Below are 19,830 nucleotides of genomic sequence, written 5' to 3' on the forward strand. Positions count from 1 at the left end.
TAACCTCGCGCGGCTACGAGTCCTAATCTCTCTTATCTTATCTTTGTGGTCTTTCCGCGAAATATAAGTTGGCGGCAGTGAAATTTTACTGCAGTCAGCCTCAAATGCTAGTTCTCTAAATTTCCTCAGTAGCGATTCACGAAAAGAACGCCTCCTTTCCTCTAGAGACTTCCACCCGAGTTCCTGAGGCATTTCCGTAACACTCGCGTGATGATCAAACCTACCAGTAACGAATCTAGCAGCCCGCCTTTGAATTGCTTCTATGTCCTCCGTCAATCGGACCTGATAGGGATCCCAAACGCTCGAGCAGTACTCAAGAATAGGTCGCATTAGTGTTTTATAAGCGGTCTCCTTTACAGATGAACGACATCTTGCCAAAATTCTACCAATGAACCGAAGATGACTATCCACCTGTCCCACTTCATATCGCTCTCCAATGTTACGCCCAAATATTTAATCGACGTGGCTGTGTCAAGCGCTACACTACTAATCGAGTATTCAAACATTACAGGATTCTTTTTCCTATTCATCTGCATTAATTTACATTTGTCTATATCAGTCCGAGCTGCTGATACGACCCGTGCCGCGACGCGACAAGGCATGTAGTGCCGCTTCGAGCGATAGCCCAGAGCTCGTCAACGACCACAGAACACAGCACGGGACATTAATCCCTAACCGCTCCGTCCTTCCCTCCGAGAAGTGAAGCCCGCTGCTAAGTCAGAAAGCCTGCTGTGTGGCTGGGCGGGCATCGGGCAGGTCCAGGAGACGGCCGCTGAGAGATCTCACGCGCGCCTACCGAACCGCCGACAGACGTCCAGACAAGGGAACACGACGGCGCGACCCGGCGGGCGCCCCTGGCTTGGGAGAGCGGGAGCTGATAGGCTGGAGTGCGCGGCCGTGTCCGGCGGCGGCCGCTCATCCATTAGTCAGGCCGGCGCGCTCTGGCGCCAGTCGCAGGGGCGGGGGCGGGGGCGGCTCTAGCCTGGCGCCACCGGGGACTCTCCTCCTGGACTAAACGGGACACGCGGCCGACATCCTTCCCCTCGTGTTCACGTCCTTCGGAGACCCGCCACACCAGCGTGTTGCACGCCAGTCGAAACAAAGCCACGAGGAAATGGTCCGATCCGCCATGTCGAAGCATAAAGGAAGGAAGATTGGGTTTAACGTCCCGTCGACATCGAGGTCATTAAAGACGGATGGTTAAATTGGCTCTGAGCACTTTGGGATTTAACATCTGAGGTCATCAGTCCCCAAGAACTTAAACCTAACTAACCTAAGGACATCACACACACCCATACCCGAGGCAGGATTCGAACCTGAGACTGTAGCGGTCGCGTGGTCCCAGACTGAAGCGCCTAGAACCGCTCGGCCACACCGGCCGGCCATTAGAGACGGAGCACAAGCTCGTATTGTGTGAAGCATGAGGAAGGAAGTCGGCCGTGCCCTTTCAAACGAACCATTCCGGCATTTGCCTGGAGCGATTTAGGTAAATACCGGAAAACCGCCGGACGCCCGGGTTTGAACGCCGTCCTCCCGAATGCGAGTCCACTGTGCTAACCAAAGCACCACCTCGCTCGGAATGTCGAAACATGCTCTGAAATTTCTTATATAGGGAGAATAAACACTGCAAGTATTTAAAAAACTGTTGAAAACTGCCGTATTTGAAGCTCGCTAAGTGGCTGGAGAATAGCACTCCCAAGCCGGAGAAGCAGCGGACTGCGCATGCGCAGCGTGGCAGGCGCTGTCCATGTCTTTGGTTGACGACGCATCGGTAAACGGGTAACAAGACTCGGCGCGATGGTAATCTGTAAAGCGAATTTCAATTTTCGTTGATAGTCTCTTTAAAAGAATTGTCCACAGTTTTATGTATGTATGTATTGAACTGGGGACCTAGAAACGACGGAGAGGCTTCGCCACTGCCGTAGCCCTCAGTGGTACACAACCCCACAACAGGCTACAGCAGTCCACCCACCCCACCGCCGCCCCACACCGAACCGGGGTTATTGTGCTGTTCGCGCCCCCAGTGGGCTCCCCCCCCTCCCCCCCCCCTCCCCCCGGGAAAGTCTCGTTCCAGACGACTGTAATCCCAAATGTCTGCGTGGTAGAATAATTATGGTGTACGCGTACGTGGAGACAGTGTTTGAGCAGCAATCACCGACATAGTGTAACTGGGGCGGAATAAGGGGAACCAGCCCGAATTCGCCGAGGCAGATGGAAAACCGCCTTAAAAGCCATCCACAGGCTGGCCGGCACACCGGACCTCAACACTAATCCGCCGGGCGGATTCGTGCCGAGGACCGGCACGCCTTCCCGCTCGGGAAGCAGCGCGTTAGACCGCACAGCTAACCAGGCGGGTTGTCCACAGTTACTGTGTTCACACAAATCTGCAATTCATTTAACATCCATAATAAATACTAGTTGCTCTTGCAGTGGCGTAAGTGTTAACAGAGGAGATAAAACTAACAATTAATATTCAGCGTGTGCAAACCCAGTTTTGCTGCATAGAACCTGGCCGTGAACTGTATAAACGGAAGAAATACTTACACAAAGTAATAAATACATGCCAAAATGAAACTCGCAAAAGAATGAAAGACAAACTACCCGAAAGATTTACTGTACACGGTGGCCGCAAAGTCCCATTACCATCCGCCCCCCCCTCCCCCCCAATTAAGAACCACCACCAACCCCTGAACTTAGACAAATAACAAGAACAACAGTTCTTTACAGGACGTTTCTTGAGATATGAACCACGTACGACCGCACGTGACAGGTAGTGCACCATTACCATTGAAGAACTACTCGCCTGCTCCCTCCGAATCGCAGCTGAGGTGAGCATTGCTGCTTAAGCAGATTCAAGAAATCATACAGCACAGGAAGTCCCGAAACACCGATGTTTATTTCAAATAAAGGTGTAGAGTAGATGCTATTAACTCGTAGCTGACGTAAAGACGAAGCTAGCTGTTATGCCCACATCTCCTGTGTCAAAGGCACGTCAGTCAGGTTCCGTGAAAGAACTGCGAGTGAAACGCAGTTCATCATTTCGAGGCGAAAAACGAACAGTCCGTTGTGCAATCGGTTAACGCTATGATATATTCATATACAACAATAACAGCGATAAGTATGAGTATGCTGTTTCCGCAGTTTATACAGGAAGTTCAAACTGTATCAGGAATAAAAATAAAAGAAGCTCTTCATTGGCGAAAATCTTATAGTCGAGTTGTCAAAATCTGAAAAAATGGGAGAGAATAAGTTTCAGTATTACATCCAAAACGTCTGTTTACCATTTGCAGAAAATAATTCATTACTTTTGTTGCGCTCTTGGACTGGAAATAAGGACACGTTTCTCTTTGAGGAGGACAACGAAAACACTGTTCATATAATTCGGACTCCACCCATTACAACCAACGTGATTTTCGATAAAGAATTTTTTCGACTGTAGAAAGCATTATTAAGGAAACTGTCGGACAATATAATTTCCGATAGCTCTGTGTCATTTGAGATTTATCAGGACAACAGTATTCTTAAATTTCAGTCATTTGTGCATTTCCAGTTTGCATTGGCACGTCTTACGAATTGCTTTAAGTATGCACAGTGTGCAGCAGATCAAGCAGAATAACAACCAGGACCATATCTTACTCACCGCAATTCTGTCTAAATAAAACTAGTAATTATTGGGAAGTGTCTGAAACGATAAATTTTTCTTTCGTCAGGTGTACCTGGTGTAAGGAAAATCTTTTCTTTCGTCATTCAAATGACACTTTGGTTTACTGTGTCGAACATGGGGAACAAACATTATTCAAAAATATCGTAATAACTCTGCTACAAGAATTATTATAAAATGGTGCACGTGTAAGAAATACTTAATTTCAGTAAATTATAGTCACAATTCATGGAAGTCGTCTGTAATGTAACGTCATACACTACCTCGATTAATTTTTCTCCTCTAAACACCTTCGTGAGAATTACAAATACAAGGATTTAGCTGCCGATATGAACTGCGTGCTGTTAAAAAATTGATACATGACTTTTGTGTGTGGTTTAGGTGCTTCACATTCGCGTGTGTCACTCTAAATATTCACACTACGCGGCTCTACGCTCGCTAGTCACGGCCAGTCGCGCGCACGCGCGCGCGCGCGCGCGCGCGCGCTAGGGTTTAGAAACCGCTATGATGAGCGGTTCTTCGTGCGACAAAAACGTGTAGCTTCAACAATTTAAAATAAGTACTTGCAGTGTGTCTTAGGGGCTAAAATTTTGACAGTGCATTTCTTTTCCTCTATTCTTGGTGCATAAAAAAATTTCAGGGTGGGTTTCGGGGTGTCAGATTGGACCATTCTCTTGTCAGAGTAATGGAGGAGTTTCAACACAGTACAGGGATTCTGCAGTTATACAGGAAGTTTCGACGATCTACAGACAATCTACAGGCTGATTTAGCTAAGTTGCTCACCTCAGATATTTCCTGCACCGCGGAAGATATTGTAATTCCATTTTCACCCAAATAAAGTCTGAATAAGTCCTCATTAAACTACATATGGTCTCTTTTCACATGTGTGTTAATTACACAGATATCAGTACGAACTTCGCTTTTTTACATGGAATGATAGTACCCAATCCTCCTTCAATCACAAATCGTGATTTTCATTACAATACACGCCGCATTTCGAGCCCTAGAGCTTCATCTTCAGGTGCGTAATAACCCTACGTCATTTTCTGAATTTAGGTTACTACCGGTCTTGTAAACATAACATTGTTACATTACAAGGCGACACATTATGAGCCGCGACGTCTGAGGTGTCTCGCCACGGTTCGCCCGGCTGCCCCCGTCGGAGGTTCGAGTCCTCCCTCGGGCGTGGGTGTGTGTGTTGTCCTTAGTGTAAGTTAGTTTAAGTAGTACGTAAACCTAGGGACCGATGACCTCAGCAGTTTGGTTCCACAGGAACTTACCACCACCACCACCACCACCACACATTGTGACTATAATTTTTACAAAACTAAGATAAAAATAAAAGTTACTCACTGTTTCCTACAGTGGTTACACACTGTACTTAGAAATTATATAACCACTGCTGGAAACAGTAAGACATTTTCATTCTTGTGTAACGTTTGTTAAAATTGTAGTCATTATGCGCCATCTTGTGATATATCTATAAATCCTTGATTGAACCAGTAGTAGCCTTAATGCCAAAAATGATGTACACTGATCGATCTCCTGAAGACGACCCCCAAGGGTTTCGAAATGCATTGTGCATTGATAAAAATCTCTATTTGTAACTAAAGGAGGATGGCTTTTTTTATTTCTTTTATGTAATACAGTAACGGCGGCAACACGACAGCAGTGGACAAAATTGAGAGCTATTGTAATTTATGCTGCTACTACCATAGTTCTAAAATAAACAGATTAGTGGTTTAGGAGTAATAACAATATTTACAGATTAGGATTTGTCCGTACTGACCATGAAACCGACAGCTGTCTTACGCAGAGGTCCATGTTTACGGAACTGTCGTGGCAGGCTGAGGGGTAGCTCTAGTTTGACGCAGCTGAAGATAGTCTGCATTTTGAAACTGGTACTAATCATGTACGGCTACATTTCGCTGGACCGATACGCCAACTGGATGGCGAAGGACGTGCTGTCTAAGGATGAGTCACTAATTAACTACAGTAACAGTTCTGCTCTTCTTGCTGCCAGAGCGCTAAAAGAAAGGTACTGTCAACAACAGAATGGATTTGTAAAACAGCGAAATAGATAATTTTTTTTATTTGCACTATGGGACTTAACATCTGAGGTCATCAGTCCCCAAGACTTAGAACTACTTAAACCTAACTAACCGAAGGACATCACACACATCCATGCCCGAGGCAGGATTCGAACCTGCGATCGTAGCAGTCATGCGGTTCCGGACTGAAGTGTCTAGAACCGCTCGGCCACCGCTGCCGGGTGAACTAGGTACTCGTAAATACTGTGAAATAATAACTTCACATCATTGGTCTAATATCAACATACACACTGTAAAATTACATCGGCAACAGCAACAACAAATCACAAAAGAATGTGACTATAAACACTTTCTTACAATACTCTTATTTTGAGAGGTTACAAGCCTCTTGTGGCCATTCTTCACTCATTTTTCTCATATTCTTAATTGATATAATTTTATTAATGTGTCACAGTGGATGTGGGCCAAGAAATGTCATTTTTGTCGGAACCGCGCGACTGCTACGGTCGCAGGTTCGAATCCTGCCTCAGGCATGGATGTGTGTGATGTCGTTAGGTTAGTTAGGTGTAAGTAGTTCTAAGTTCTAGGGGACTGATGACCAAAGATGTTAAGTCCCATAGTGCTCAGAGCCATTTTTTTGTCATTTTTGTGAATGAAATTGGTAATGAGGACGTTAAGGTCAGCGGAGCGAGTATCATAGAGGCACACAAATTATTTATCGACTACTACTACATCTACACTAACTTTTGCAAATCACTACGACTCGTACGAAAAAGTGTACAAAGCATATGTGTGAAAGGCGATATTGTAATGCAGTGCGTATAACGTGACGTAGTGCTCAGACTATTGTACTGCAGTGTGGTTCTTTGTGTCTCTTATGGGGTGCAGCAAATTATTAACGAACAACCAAATGAGTAGCACCCAGAGGAAAATGTCTCGATGTACACTCCAAATTTCGGAGTGACATGAAAAAAAACTAGAGTTCAAAGTACGACCTGACAACTAACAAGAATACTCGAGAATATAAGGTATTACACGTCACACTTTTGTTGTAACACTCTAAAACACAAAAAAATGGCTCTGAGCACTACGGGACTTAACTGCTGAGGTCATCAGTCCCCTAGAACTTAGAACTACTTAAACCTAACTAACCTAAGGACGTCACACACATCCATGCCCGAGGCAGGATTCGAACCTGCGACCTTAGCGGCAGCGCGGTTCCAGACTGTAGCGCCTAGAACCGCTCGGCCATCTAAAACACATTTTAATCCTTTCACTGCCATTGGGGCATTTGCATGTGTGACACGATAGGTTATCAGAGAACCAGTCGGAATTCGCTGCAAGTTACGTACAGAGTGTAAGATTGCTTAGTGCATTAATGGTTACACGCCCTACCACAAATAGAAGGATCGATGTGACTGTCACACGAGACATTCCAGTTTGCATGGAATGATAAAGAGCAGTTCATTTGGAATAATCTACCGAAATGCAAAGAATTTATAATTATAAATATGATCCAAGTGTTTTTACAAATATATATATATATATATATATATATATATATATATATATATATATATCATAAAAATACAGGATGATCATTTTATTAGCACTGGCACATACAGTATGATTCAGCTGCCCCTACCAGTGGGTTCTATGCAACCTGCAACACTTTCAAAAACCACATTTGAGATTTTCGTATTCTCTCACTCCCTTACACAAAAATTTTTAGTCATAAACAGCACGTTTTGTAGAAAATTTAATATAGTAGTTAAGCTTTGTACTGGAATACGTTCTTACTGGAGACCATGATTTTCAAACTGTTCTAGAAAAACGCTTTTGAAAATAACTTTTGTACTTTCATCTTGAATAATTCGAAAACTACGGCCTCTGGCGAAAATGTATCCCAGTACAGAATTTAACTACACGAAATTTCCTTCAAAAACATCTTGTTGATTCTTTCTGTAATTTGTGCACAACGGGAAAATCTTGTGTGTGGTATCTGAAAGCACTGCAGGTTGCATAAACCCACCGCTAGGGGCAGCTGAATCAGTCACCCTGAATAGCAGACCCACGTCAAAATATCAGTGGGACACATGTGGCGTACTCATCCCCGCGTTGGAAACTTTGGACAGTGAAACAGCGGATTTTTTTTCATATTGCGACGACGACATTAATTACAACAATTATACATTAATGTTTCCCTCTCTGAATAAAAAGGTGGTAGTGAAAAATTTAGATAGAACCATGCAGATTTTCTCATCTACCGCTCGTACGTACAAACGACGTTAAACTTGTATTGCTTTCGTTTATAACGACTTGCGCACGAAAGCACGGCAAATCGGCTCAGAGTTTTCTCCACTGGAGGAGTTTTAGTTTCTCTTTCATAGACAGCAGAAGCATTGGCAAGGTCGGCACGCCGGGAGTCGAAGTAATTACACAGCCGTCGCTCTTGTGGCCGGAGAGCACAGATGTTTAATTTGCTGTCGTCCTAGGGAGTCAACAGGAAAGGTGCTATAGGCGTGTCGTATCATCGCAGGAACTTCATCTCAATCTTTCCGACCGCCACTGGCGTGAAATTAAAGTTATTTTAGAAATTAGTTAAGTCGTCGAGTGAAAGAGAAGATGCTCTTGAAATGAAACATGACTGAGAATGGTAATCCCAGTTTTTCCATCACATGTTCTTTTAGTCTCTGCTCGTACACTCTAGAAGCGCATTGCATGCACGTTTAGGCCACATCCTGTTCACACCGCAACAAAATGCAAAAATTATAGAGTACTCCAGAATGTTTTGCAGAATAGTTGTTTCCATTTTACGTGCAATATTTCGAGGACCGTCCCAGTCATCATCTTCAGGTGTTGCCAGTTTTCCTGGTTACGTGTACTCGATGCCTGGCTTCTAACCAGACTCTCAGCTATCTCAGCTAGTCGACTTCGATTCCCGAGGCCCACAACGTCCTCTGGTGCTCTTTTTTATTTTCCATACGCACTGATACTCCGCGAAACGCAAATTCTCTCAGCGTTTTCCAAATGTGGTGGATGTCATGGAGGGCGAGACTTTAATAAATTGAGTGCCGAACACTGAGCGTAATTTAAATTGAAACTGCCGTCCCCGTTTATTAGGTTTTCTGACGTATTAATTTCGATAGACTGTTTGATTATGGTGTACCATAAATTTGGAGTTTGCACCACGATACTGTATTTCGAGGCAGTGCTCGGCGAAAACTGATTTGCTTGGTTGTCTAATCACGTTTGTCGTTGATGCTAGCACTCACTTTATTAAAATCTCGCTAGCCATCACATCCACCAGAGTTAATAAACGCTGAGAGAATTTGCGTTTTACAGAATATCAGTGAGAGCTGTGAAAAGCAAAGGGGCATCAAAGGGCCTAGAGGGGACGTCGGGAATCGAACTCGGCTGTAAACAGCGGCATAAGATCGACAATACTTCACAGTCTGATTGGAGTCCAGGCAGCAAGGACACGTAACAGTAAAACTTGCAGCACCAGAAGATGACGACTGGAAAGTGTGTGAATAAAATGGAAACAACTACTCAGCGGGGCATTCTAAATACGCTGCTAATCATAGCAGTACCCACTCATTTTCAGTAACGTGTATTACCAGGGGAGGTAACTTTATGCCCACCCTAAAACAAAATAAAAAAATAGAAAATTCTTTAATGGTTGTTGACTTCTACTCACAACATAAATGCGAAAGGTCACATCTGCCACTAACAAGGAGAGGTCTCCAGCGGGGGGATCGACTTTTTAAAACTAAATATACGGTGATGTAGTTCAAGATTCCAGGCATCGCACCACGCAGCCATTCACCCTGGTGGGCCGCCGTTTGCGAGTAATGGACGAAAAAAATTTCGGAATTTTGCGTGATACTCAGTAGCGTTAAAAAATCTTATCAGGTGTAGTAATTTTATTATTTTTAAATTTTTATCGAAATGATTTTGATCATTATTTTTTTAATTAATTGGTTTAAATATATTTTCTTGTTTCTATTTCTTTGTCACATCCTCGTATGAAATTTTTCATGTGTTCCACTTTTTCTTTGTATCATTCTTTTCCCGATCAGAATCCATGGAGAAGAAATAAAAGCTTTGAGGTTCGCCGATGACATTGTAATTCTGTCAAGAGACAGCAAAGGATCTGGAAGAGCAGTTGAACGGAATGGATAGTGTCTTGAAAGGAGGATGTAAGATGAACATCAACAAAAGCAAAACGAGGATAATGGAATGTAGTCGAATTAAATCGGGTGATGCTGAGGGAATTAGATTAGGAAATGAGACACTTAAAGTAGTAGACGAGTTTTGCTATTTGGGGAGCAAAATAACTGATGTTGGTTGAAGTAGAGAGGATATAAAATGTAGACTGGCAATGGCAAGGAAGGCGTTTCTGAAGAAGGGAACTTTGTTAACATCGAGTATAGATTTAAGTGGCAGGAAGTTGTTTCTGAAAGTATTTGTATGGAGTGTAGCCATGTATGGAAGTGAAACATGCACGATACCCAGTTTGGACAAGAAGAGAATAGAAGCTTTCGAAATGTGGTGCTACAGAAGAATGCTGAAGATAAGGTGGGTAGATCACGTAACTAATGAGGAGGTACTGAATAGGATTGGGGAGAAGAGAAGTTTGTGGCACAACTTGATTAGAAGAAGGGATCGGTGGGTAGGACACGTTCTGACCCATCAAGGGATCACCAATTTAGTATTAGAGGGCAGCGCGGAGGGTAAAAATCGTAGAGGGAGACCAAGAGATAAATACACCAAACAGATTCAGAAGGATGTAGGTTGCAACAGGTACTGGGAGATGAAGAAGCTAGCACAGGATAGAGTAGCATGGAGAGCTGCATCAAATCAGCCTCTGGACTGAAGACCACAACAACAACAACAATTTTAGTTACTTCCGACACAGCGTCTATTTTTAACTGTACGTAGGGAATAGCTGACGAGGTTTACACGTGTACATTAATAGATTCAGCTTATCCACACTGTCCTACTTCGCCCATAGCGCACTTGAATTGCGGCACTGTCAGTTTTGGTTATATCCTTGCCGAGTACAATGCAGCTGCGGGGGCCAGGTCACCGAGAACGAAACTGACGACTGCTTTACGAGTGGATAGTTGGGCGGCCTTTGTTCCAGCCCACTGTTCCGAAACACGGCCCTCCTCGGACGGCCGCGAGGGCGGGCGGCCCTGGACTGTGACACAACTTCCGGCTCAGCGACGGTAATAAGCCGGCGCCCCCGGCTTATGTTAGAGCCATTAGAATTGCACATGAGACTGCCCGAGAACGCGCCGAGCGGCCGTTTTTACGGGGGAGCCCGCCCCGCTCGACAGCACCTTTGGGTTTATGCGCGCAGAGTGCTCCAGTTCCGTCCGGACGAACAGAGAGCAGCGGAAACAGCTGCGTCGAATGCAGTACACAACAAACGCGCAAGGGCCACCTCGCCCCATCGGCGACAGCTTACACCGGTAATCGGCCCTGAAAAGGCAGCCCGTTACAGGCGATATAGTGACACCACAAAAAAACTGTCTCAAAGCTTCTACTCGGCAGTAATGTGCTCCGAGTTACCGACAAATTAGCCGGTTAACATACTGCAGAAGTAGCGCAGCCCTAACGCAGTGTGTACTACCATTGTCAGAAATACGAGGGTTGGAACTTTAACAGTGGCAACTATTTATTTACAGCTCGTACAAAATAGATACGTCTTTCAAAGTTGTAGTGACCTTCAAAGTAGTCACCAACATTGTGTATAACTCGTTGCCAGCGATGTGGAAGTCGTAGGATACTCTTAATCCGTCGGCACACGTACCGTGCATCCGAACGTTGAGCGTTGAGCGTGCCGAGTTTCTGACGTCATAGCGTGGAACAGCACGTTCGGGAGTCTTTCTGAACGTGCAGAGCAATATCTGGCATGTCAGACATTCTGAGCGCGCGTCTGAGCGTTGACCAATGAGATGGCACAACGCCACCTACGTCACACGCACGCCGTCTCCCTTCAGTACAGAGTTGTGATGCACCATATTCTATATGTATATTTGCCGTTTCTGAGCACCAGCAAACTGAGAATCACTGGAAAACCCGTTGTTAATTGTGTGATTCGTTCCAATAAAATAATGAGAAACATCATATTCGTGGCAAAAGAATTATTGTAAATTGCGTATTATGAGTGTAGGCTATTTGAAGGCAGCGACACACTGAAGATCCACCCAAAACGCATTGTTCTTGGTACAATTTGTTATAATTAAATTGCAATTAGTAACGTATCTACGACTAAGGTTTGCAGCAAGGGCTAGGACACTGTGATTAGATAACAGACATGCGTTGTTAGCTCAGCGTAACGCGTAGCGTCTCTGGCTTACAGTGACTTGTTTCTTAGGGCGGTGGCTCGCGTTTTCACACATCCAAATTTGTTTTCCTTAACATTCGCGTTTTATTAGGTTCTGATACTTTTTTATTAGTTTTATATAAGTACATACTATAATATTTGATGTTACGTAATTATAAGTTCACCTTTATTTTTTAGGGGTGACTTTGTTCGATTGACTTAATCTACTGGACAGCTTGCGCTACTTGTATAAAGATATTTTGCTCATTTTTCTTTTACACTTCGTAATTCACATGTTGTAAAGATTCTGCTGCTGGGCGGGAACAGTGATCAAGTAAGACTGACCTTGGGGTTTTACTAAAATGTAGGAATGACGAAATAATGTTTATCTTATGCGGAGAAGTATTCCAAATTTGTACCGCACTATTTGTTATGACACTTTTATAAGCTTGTGTCCTTATTGATTGGACATGGTAGTTTCCATTTCGTGGACGATGGAGGAAATGTGCGTTTTAATGGAGCTAACGTGGGAATTTTACGCGCGCCCGTTGAGTAAACAGTGTGATTTACGAACTAGAAACATCCCTCAACTGCCGCTGGAGTGCGTTGCGATCGCGTACACCACGTTGGGGTCGATCGCGTACACCACGTTGGGGTTCACGTACCGTATGCAAAAGTCGCATCGGTCCTGAGCGTTGAGCAGCACGTTGAACTTGGCACGCTGAACGTTAACGTTCGACAGCACGGTCCGTGTGCCGACGGATTTAGCAGTGCCAGTTGTGTAGACAGTTCGAGTGGCGCGCTCTATTGCCCGACGAATTTGCAGCGGTTCTCAAGCGAATGCCGTGAAGTGTTTCCTTCAGTTTAGAAATAGAGTTGAACTCACGAGGGCTTACGTCAGGGGAGTGCAGTAGGTGGTATAGCACTTAGCAGCCCAATCAGTCAAACAAATCAGTAACAGCTTGCACTGTTGGTGCTTGAGCATTGTACTGGAAAATTATGGTGTCACGTCCTGCAGAGCGTGTCATCACTTCTGAGTCTAAGCTGGTCGTAGCCTGTGTTCCAAAATGAACAGCATAGAGACAGACGTGATGACACTTTCTGTTGGACCTGACCGTCATTTTGCAGGACAATGCTCAAGCACGTTAATGATTTGTTTGACTGATGGGGCTGCTAAGTGCTGTACCACCTACTGCACTCTCGCTGGCAACGGGTTATACACAATGCTGGTGTCTACTTTGAAGGTCGGTGAAACTTTGAAACACGTGTCTATTTTGTACGAGCTATAAATAAAGAGTTGCCACTATTAAAGTTCCAACCTTCGTATTACACTGCTGGCCGTTAAAATTGCTATATCACGAAGATGACGTGCTACTCAACGACGAACATGGGTGCACGAATAGCACAACGTCATTTTTTTGGATGAATCCAGGTTCTGTTTACAGCATCATGATAGTGGCACCCGTGTTTGGCGACATCGCGGTGAACGCACATTGGAAGCGTGTATTCGTCATCTCCACAGTGGCGTATCACCCGGCTTGATGGTATGGGTTGCCATTGGTTACACGTCTCGGTCACCTCTTGTTCGCATTGACGGCACTTTGAACAGTGGACATTACATTTCAAATGTGTTACGATCCGTGGCTCTACCCTTCATTTGATCCGTGCGAAACCCTACTTTTCAGCAAGATAATGCACGACCGCATGTTACAGGTCCTGTACGGGCCTTTCTGGATACAGAAAATGTTCGACTGCTGCCCTGGCCAGCACATTCTCCAGATCTCTCACCAATTGAAAACGTCTGGTCAATGGTAGCCGAGCAACTGGCTCGTCACAATACGCCAGTAACTACTCTTGAACTGTGGTATCGTGTCGAAGCTGCATGGGCGGCTGTACCTGTACACGCCATCCAAGCTCTGTCTGACTCAATGCCCAGGCGTATCAAGGCCGTTATTACGGCCAGAGGTGGTTGTTCTGGGTACTGATTTGTCAGGATCTATGCACCCAAATTGCGTGAAAATGTAATCACATGTCAGTTCTAGTATAATATATTTGTCCAATGAGTACCCATTTATCATCTGCATTTCTTCTTGGTGTAGCAATTTTAATGGCCAGTAGTGTACATTACTCTACACCGTAGTGTGCTCATCCACAACGAAGGAAAAAATGCGGTACAGCAGAACCTTCTGAGAAGTTTCCCTAATGAATAATACATTTATAGGAACTTATTACGAATCTTCAATAATTTACGATTTATCATCATTTTTCGTGGAACGCAAAATTTCCGCGATATAAACCTGATTGGAACTCTAACTTGCTCTGGCCGAGCGGTTCTAGGCACTTCAGTCTGAAACCGCGCGACCGCTACGAATCCTGCCTCGGGCATGGATGTGTGTGATGTCCGTAGGTTAGTTAGGTTTAAGTAGTTCTAAGTTCTAGGGCACTGATGGCCTTAGAAGTTAAGTCCCACAGTGCTCAGAGCCATTTTTTGAAACAAATGATAGTCGGGAATGAACCGTAAAGGAAAAATTTATTACGTGTTACTAAAGGAACCTTCGGTAAATGCACGAAACGTTAAATTCTTCTGTAACTTCATCACAAAGCCTAAAGCTAATGTGAAGTTTTTTCTTTAAATAACTTTGCTCACCAACATACGTTTCAAACACAATCATGAACTCTGATCAGCCTCAAATGAAATCTATTGGTCCTATTCGGCAGGCAACAGACATTATATGCCACTACAGTTTCCGTCATAATACAACATAAACTAATACATGCGTGCTTACAAACACACACACACATAGGCGCGCAGAGAGAGAGAGAGAGAGAGAGAGTCTGTCCAAATATTTCATTTCCATTTTATATGAAGCTTGACACTTAAGAAACAACGTATTTCATGTAAACTAAAGAAATACTAGTACGACTGTTACGACTAATTTCAGTTTCACATTATTTTCCACGGCATAGATTTGTTTCTGAACAGAAAAACAACGTTTGAAGTATTGAAGTAGGTATGGCTATGCTTACGAATACCTCGAGCCGTGAGTTCAGTGAATCTTTATAGTGGACCATTATATAACAGTAGAAGCACAAAACCATCCAAATTAATTAAGTAAAATTTGAAGATATTGTGCGAAAACTCAAGAGCTACGAAGAAATTACGAGATAAATAATCAGCACTAACATACCAGTTTCAGAAAAGAAAAAAATAGAAAGTTGAAAATTATTTAAATTATTTCTTGACGAAAAAAAATACTGGAAATTCTGTATTCAGTGTGGTGCTGAAAAAATATGAATCGGAGTATATGCAACGGTAAAAATACGTCTCCAACCAGGTTGCGATGAACTTCTGTATTCTAGATGGAAGGTATGAAATATATGAACAGCTGACGACCAAAAACCAAGTGATTCCTCACAGGCCGAGGAAAAGGAACACTCCCTGCATAACGCCACTGGCAAAGCGCAAGAATTTTATGCGTTAAGTCTAAACTTAGAAACCATACGACATAAACGCCAAATTATTTTACATCGCAGACGCTGATACGAAGAAGATTATATTGTGGAAAATGCGATTAAAGTCAAACGCACCACAATGTAATGAACCTCTGTGGCAAAATGCTGAAGACAACGATGGATAGTGTAAAAAACCAATATGTCGACATTATTGAATCTTATGCACGCTATCTGCATTAAGCTTGTATTTTTTGTTAATGTCCAAACAACAACAAAATATAAGAAATAAAACGACTGTGGGCGTCTTTGTGAATCCATCTACTCTTACAACGGTAAAATACGGGTTAGAAGAAAAATATTAGCCTTCTTTGGCAAAAGTAAAAACGCTTTATCACTGACAACAGAAAAACAAATTGCGGGATTAATTGGTACAAATTTTTGTTTAAGAGGGAATTTTCTTCTGTTTACAGAAACTGCAGTTGATACAGCAACTAAATAGATCACTTACGGAAGTTCTTCATAGGAATTTTAACCCAGATCATAGATTGTTTGACACCGACAATCAGAACATGATTTACTTTTAAGAGATATGGAAACGAAGTTGAAAAAAACGACAAGTAACAGGATAAGTGAACATAATTTATTCCTCTACCTAAATAAATAGGACTTTCAGCAGCAAGGATTGAGAAATATCACAGTAAAATTTTTATATCTATTCCAGCCAATGACGAAATACGTTAAAGATGGGAATACATCATGAACACCGAAACAGTCCAGCAATGTCTGCATTGTTCATCAGTGTAAGAATATTATTTTGAGTGAAGGTGAAAGTCAAACCTAGTTTTCAGAACCCGATCTCACATCCCTAGGGAATTCTTACCATGAAAGTTGTGAGTATTTGTGTTTTTATTAATACGTACACTGTCTTCATTTCTTGTAACTAGAAGAAACATTTCCCTCATGAGATGAAACTATGACACATATTTTCAATAACTTAGCTCCGAAGACGTGGAACCACACACACCAAAATCCAGAAAAACTTTATTATTGTTTTGTTTATATATACCAGATAAATTAGCTAATCGGTTGTCAGAGTCACAGTTGCACTTCACGATAGGCTCATCGAGGGAAATACGATTTGTATTTTCATTTGTGAAATATTCTGGAATATTATAAATGTAATTGGCATGGTTTACCAATATAAAGAATAAGAACAGCAACTTGGATGACCGGGGGAAAACAGATCGTCGTTACATCGTAAAAAAATATAATGTATTCTTTGTCTATCACAAAACTCTTGAAAATGTGTCATTTCATAATCACAAGATGGTAAAATATCGAGTTAAGTGGAGCATTTTAAATTGTTGTGGGTTCACATAGAAGAGAAACGTTCTTTATAGCATCCTATGATTTACTGTTACGGGAGTTCATTGGTCCTATGAAAAAACAAACTATAGCACTGTTATCAAAATTTACATTATAACTTTATCATGGGATATACAGTTAACAACATGATCTCTTTCAAAGACACTCATTCATAACCAGATAAAAAAACATTTCCCGCTTGAATAAAACTGCCTTCATCAGTATGCTGGAAGGTATACACTGTTCTTCAGTATACTTTTATTTAAATATAACTTTAAGGGTTTTCCAGCGAAACAGTCCTGTTATTCTTTACTGCAGGTGACAATTATCTCAATAACACAGCACTCATTGCTACATGCTACAGCATATTTACAGTCTTTCTTGTTTCTTTTATTGATCCAGGGTTCCGAAAACTAGATATTCAGTTGTTTCTTCTGTGGAAAATAGCTTTTGGTTATACTGTCCTGTAAGACTAGAGAAAATAACAAAACGCTAGCAATCGAAGAACAACTTATTGATCTTTCTACTTTTTTTCCTGAGAGACACGGAGCCTGTTGGTGTCATAATGACATGTAATACGCAAGCTCCTGGTAATAAATATGCAATAGTCGATGTTGCACCTGTTAATGATTTGTTGCTAAAGAAGAATACTAACCACTTTGTAATTTGCTCCTAAACAAGTGGATCCCAGAATGAAAAGAAAAGAAACACGAACGATGCAGATTCTACGGTTAAGTAGAAGTTCTTAGGTAATATGATGGGTGCTCATAATCGAGAAACAATAAATGAGCAGTTTCTAACCGGTAATAATATCCCAGGTTATGGAGTGTTTAAAAAATCCTCCCAACATAAGGTTTGTCGTGGAGCTGTAGACCAAGTGGCTAAAATAACAAGTCATACCATGTCGGCGTGTGAAACTGATGTTCATACTGCCTCTTGGACAACTCTGCTTCTGAGAAGAGAGTGCGACAGAGAAATATGAGAGAGTTATGCCGAATGCTCCTTTATGACAACCGTTTGCAAAGAACTTTCTACGACCGGAGTACAGCATATTCTGACCGACGTTAAATAAGCGTTCGATAACAAAAACGTGAAAATATAATCGTTAGTTCCTTATGTTGTTCAATAAACTGAGAAAAATGGCAGCGAGACGGTTGTTCTACAAAAGAGGCGAACTAATCCGGCGACATTGCTGATTGCGCGGCGAGAATCAACTGTTTTTAATCAACAAGCGAATCATTTCTTCCGACCGTTAACTCGATCGCAACTTCGAAGGCGCCTTCAGATTCGCTTGACATGCGCCGAAAATGTGATGGATCTGATTTTGCATGTGCTTCCCAACAGGCGAAAATGTTGCAGGTCGAACCAAAGCATTTGTTTAGTTCTTCGATACGCTCAAATCAAAAAAGAAAAACCATCTATACAGTTCACACAGATAGTACTTACAACACAATGCACAGCGGTTTTCGCTCTACTTTTAACGATCTCTTCGATTTGTCCAGCAAGAAAGAGGAGATGTAACATCTGGGAGACTGCTGTTTGCAGAACTATTTTTGTATTCTGGCCTCCATTTCATACACTACGTCCATTTTGAAACAATGTCATCAAGTCAGTCAATGCCTAAGCTACGAATCTATCTTGATAATAGAACCAAACTGGTTAACTTACATTAGCTTCTCCTTTCTACGCAACGTTTCTCTTTTCGCTAAGGAGAGTGCATTCAAAACGTAATCTTCAAAAATTAAAAGTTATGTAACACACTAGAGTACGTAACGCACTGCGTTACATTACAGCTATCCACAGTCAGTGAAAACTGTGACACCTGTAAGTGTGAGAAGGAAAATGCAATATTTGGTTTTTCTCTTATCACTACGTACCTGCGTACAACTTTTTACTGGCATAGAAGTACATCAGTATCTGAGTATAAATTAGTATACTAAGATACTGTTCTGATAATGCCACTGTAACAGCTTCCAAAATCATTGCAACTATCGAACTATCATTCCTACCTCAACACGGAAAGTTCGTAGGCGTGACGTCAATAAGGATACAATTTTTTGCGAGTTTATGAGCGATCTGTTTCAAGGCAGCCACGCTGGAGCACCAGCATCACAATGGCGATCCGGCCTGTCATCGGGTTTGTCCCCCACTAGTTTACCCGCGTTCTAGAGACGTCACAGGAGAGCAACAACGTTAGACACAATCAATAAGCGCACCGAGCGCCCGGCGCTAGTCAGCTGTTCTCGAGGGGCGCGGCGCCGGCCGCCATTCCGGCGATGCGCAGCTTATGACGCATGGCTGCCAACATAATGCGGCTGCACGCAGCACACGGAACGCACCTTGTTGCAGCGGCGCAGGCCGTCGACGCAGCGCGACATGTCCGGCAGCTGGTCGTGGGCGCGACTGCCGTTGCCCGTGGCCGGGGTCTCCTGCTCTGCAGCGGCGCCGCGCGCAGCCGCCCTCGCTCAGACGTGCCGCTTTAACAGTTTGGCCCGCCGGCCTGCCATCTGATACCGGGGAAACCGAGCTGATTCGGCGGACACAAAAACCTAAGCCGCACGTCCGGCACAGGGCAACCAACAAAACGCGTAACTGTGTCAGTCCCGCACGCCTCGCGGCGACTGTTTAGCTGCATCGCTTGCGATTTCAAACGAAATACAACTGCGAGAAATACGGCATCGTGGGTGGTGCTCTCCGTGCTTTTACGTATGCTGCGAATGTGTATATGGCGTATATGATACGGATCAATCGCAGATTTGTGTAAAGGTAATCCTTTACAGCAACAGATAATTTCAAAGCAAATTATTCCTACGAATATATGACGTTATACACGTGAATGCCGGGCCTTATTGGAGTACATCAGCAAGAGCAGATTCTTGCCAGATGACTCATATTGCTGTGTCTCAAGTCATTAAAATAGGCAAAAATTACTGATCCTGCCGTTACAGTTTTTCTTTAGGGAA

The 19,830-nt window shown here is 43.1% G+C and overlaps 1 protein-coding gene across 1 annotated transcript in view; it reads right to left on the reverse strand.

The window, feature by feature from the left end:
* The window catches only part of LOC126481742 (mushroom body large-type Kenyon cell-specific protein 1-like), a 234,457-nt gene extending 215,176 nt beyond the window's left edge, over positions 1-19,281 (reverse strand). The window contains exon 1 of the mRNA XM_050105697.1: positions 19,207-19,281. Coding sequence (XP_049961654.1) covers positions 19,207-19,245 — 39 coding nt within the window. The 5' untranslated portion in view covers positions 19,246-19,281. The remainder of the gene's footprint in view (positions 1-19,206) is intronic.
* Between the last annotated feature and the right edge of the window lie 549 nt (positions 19,282-19,830).

This window comes from Schistocerca serialis, chromosome 5, assembly GCF_023864345.2.
Source record: "Schistocerca serialis cubense isolate TAMUIC-IGC-003099 chromosome 5, iqSchSeri2.2, whole genome shotgun sequence".
In the NCBI taxonomy this organism is placed as follows: domain Eukaryota; kingdom Metazoa; phylum Arthropoda; class Insecta; order Orthoptera; family Acrididae; genus Schistocerca; species Schistocerca serialis.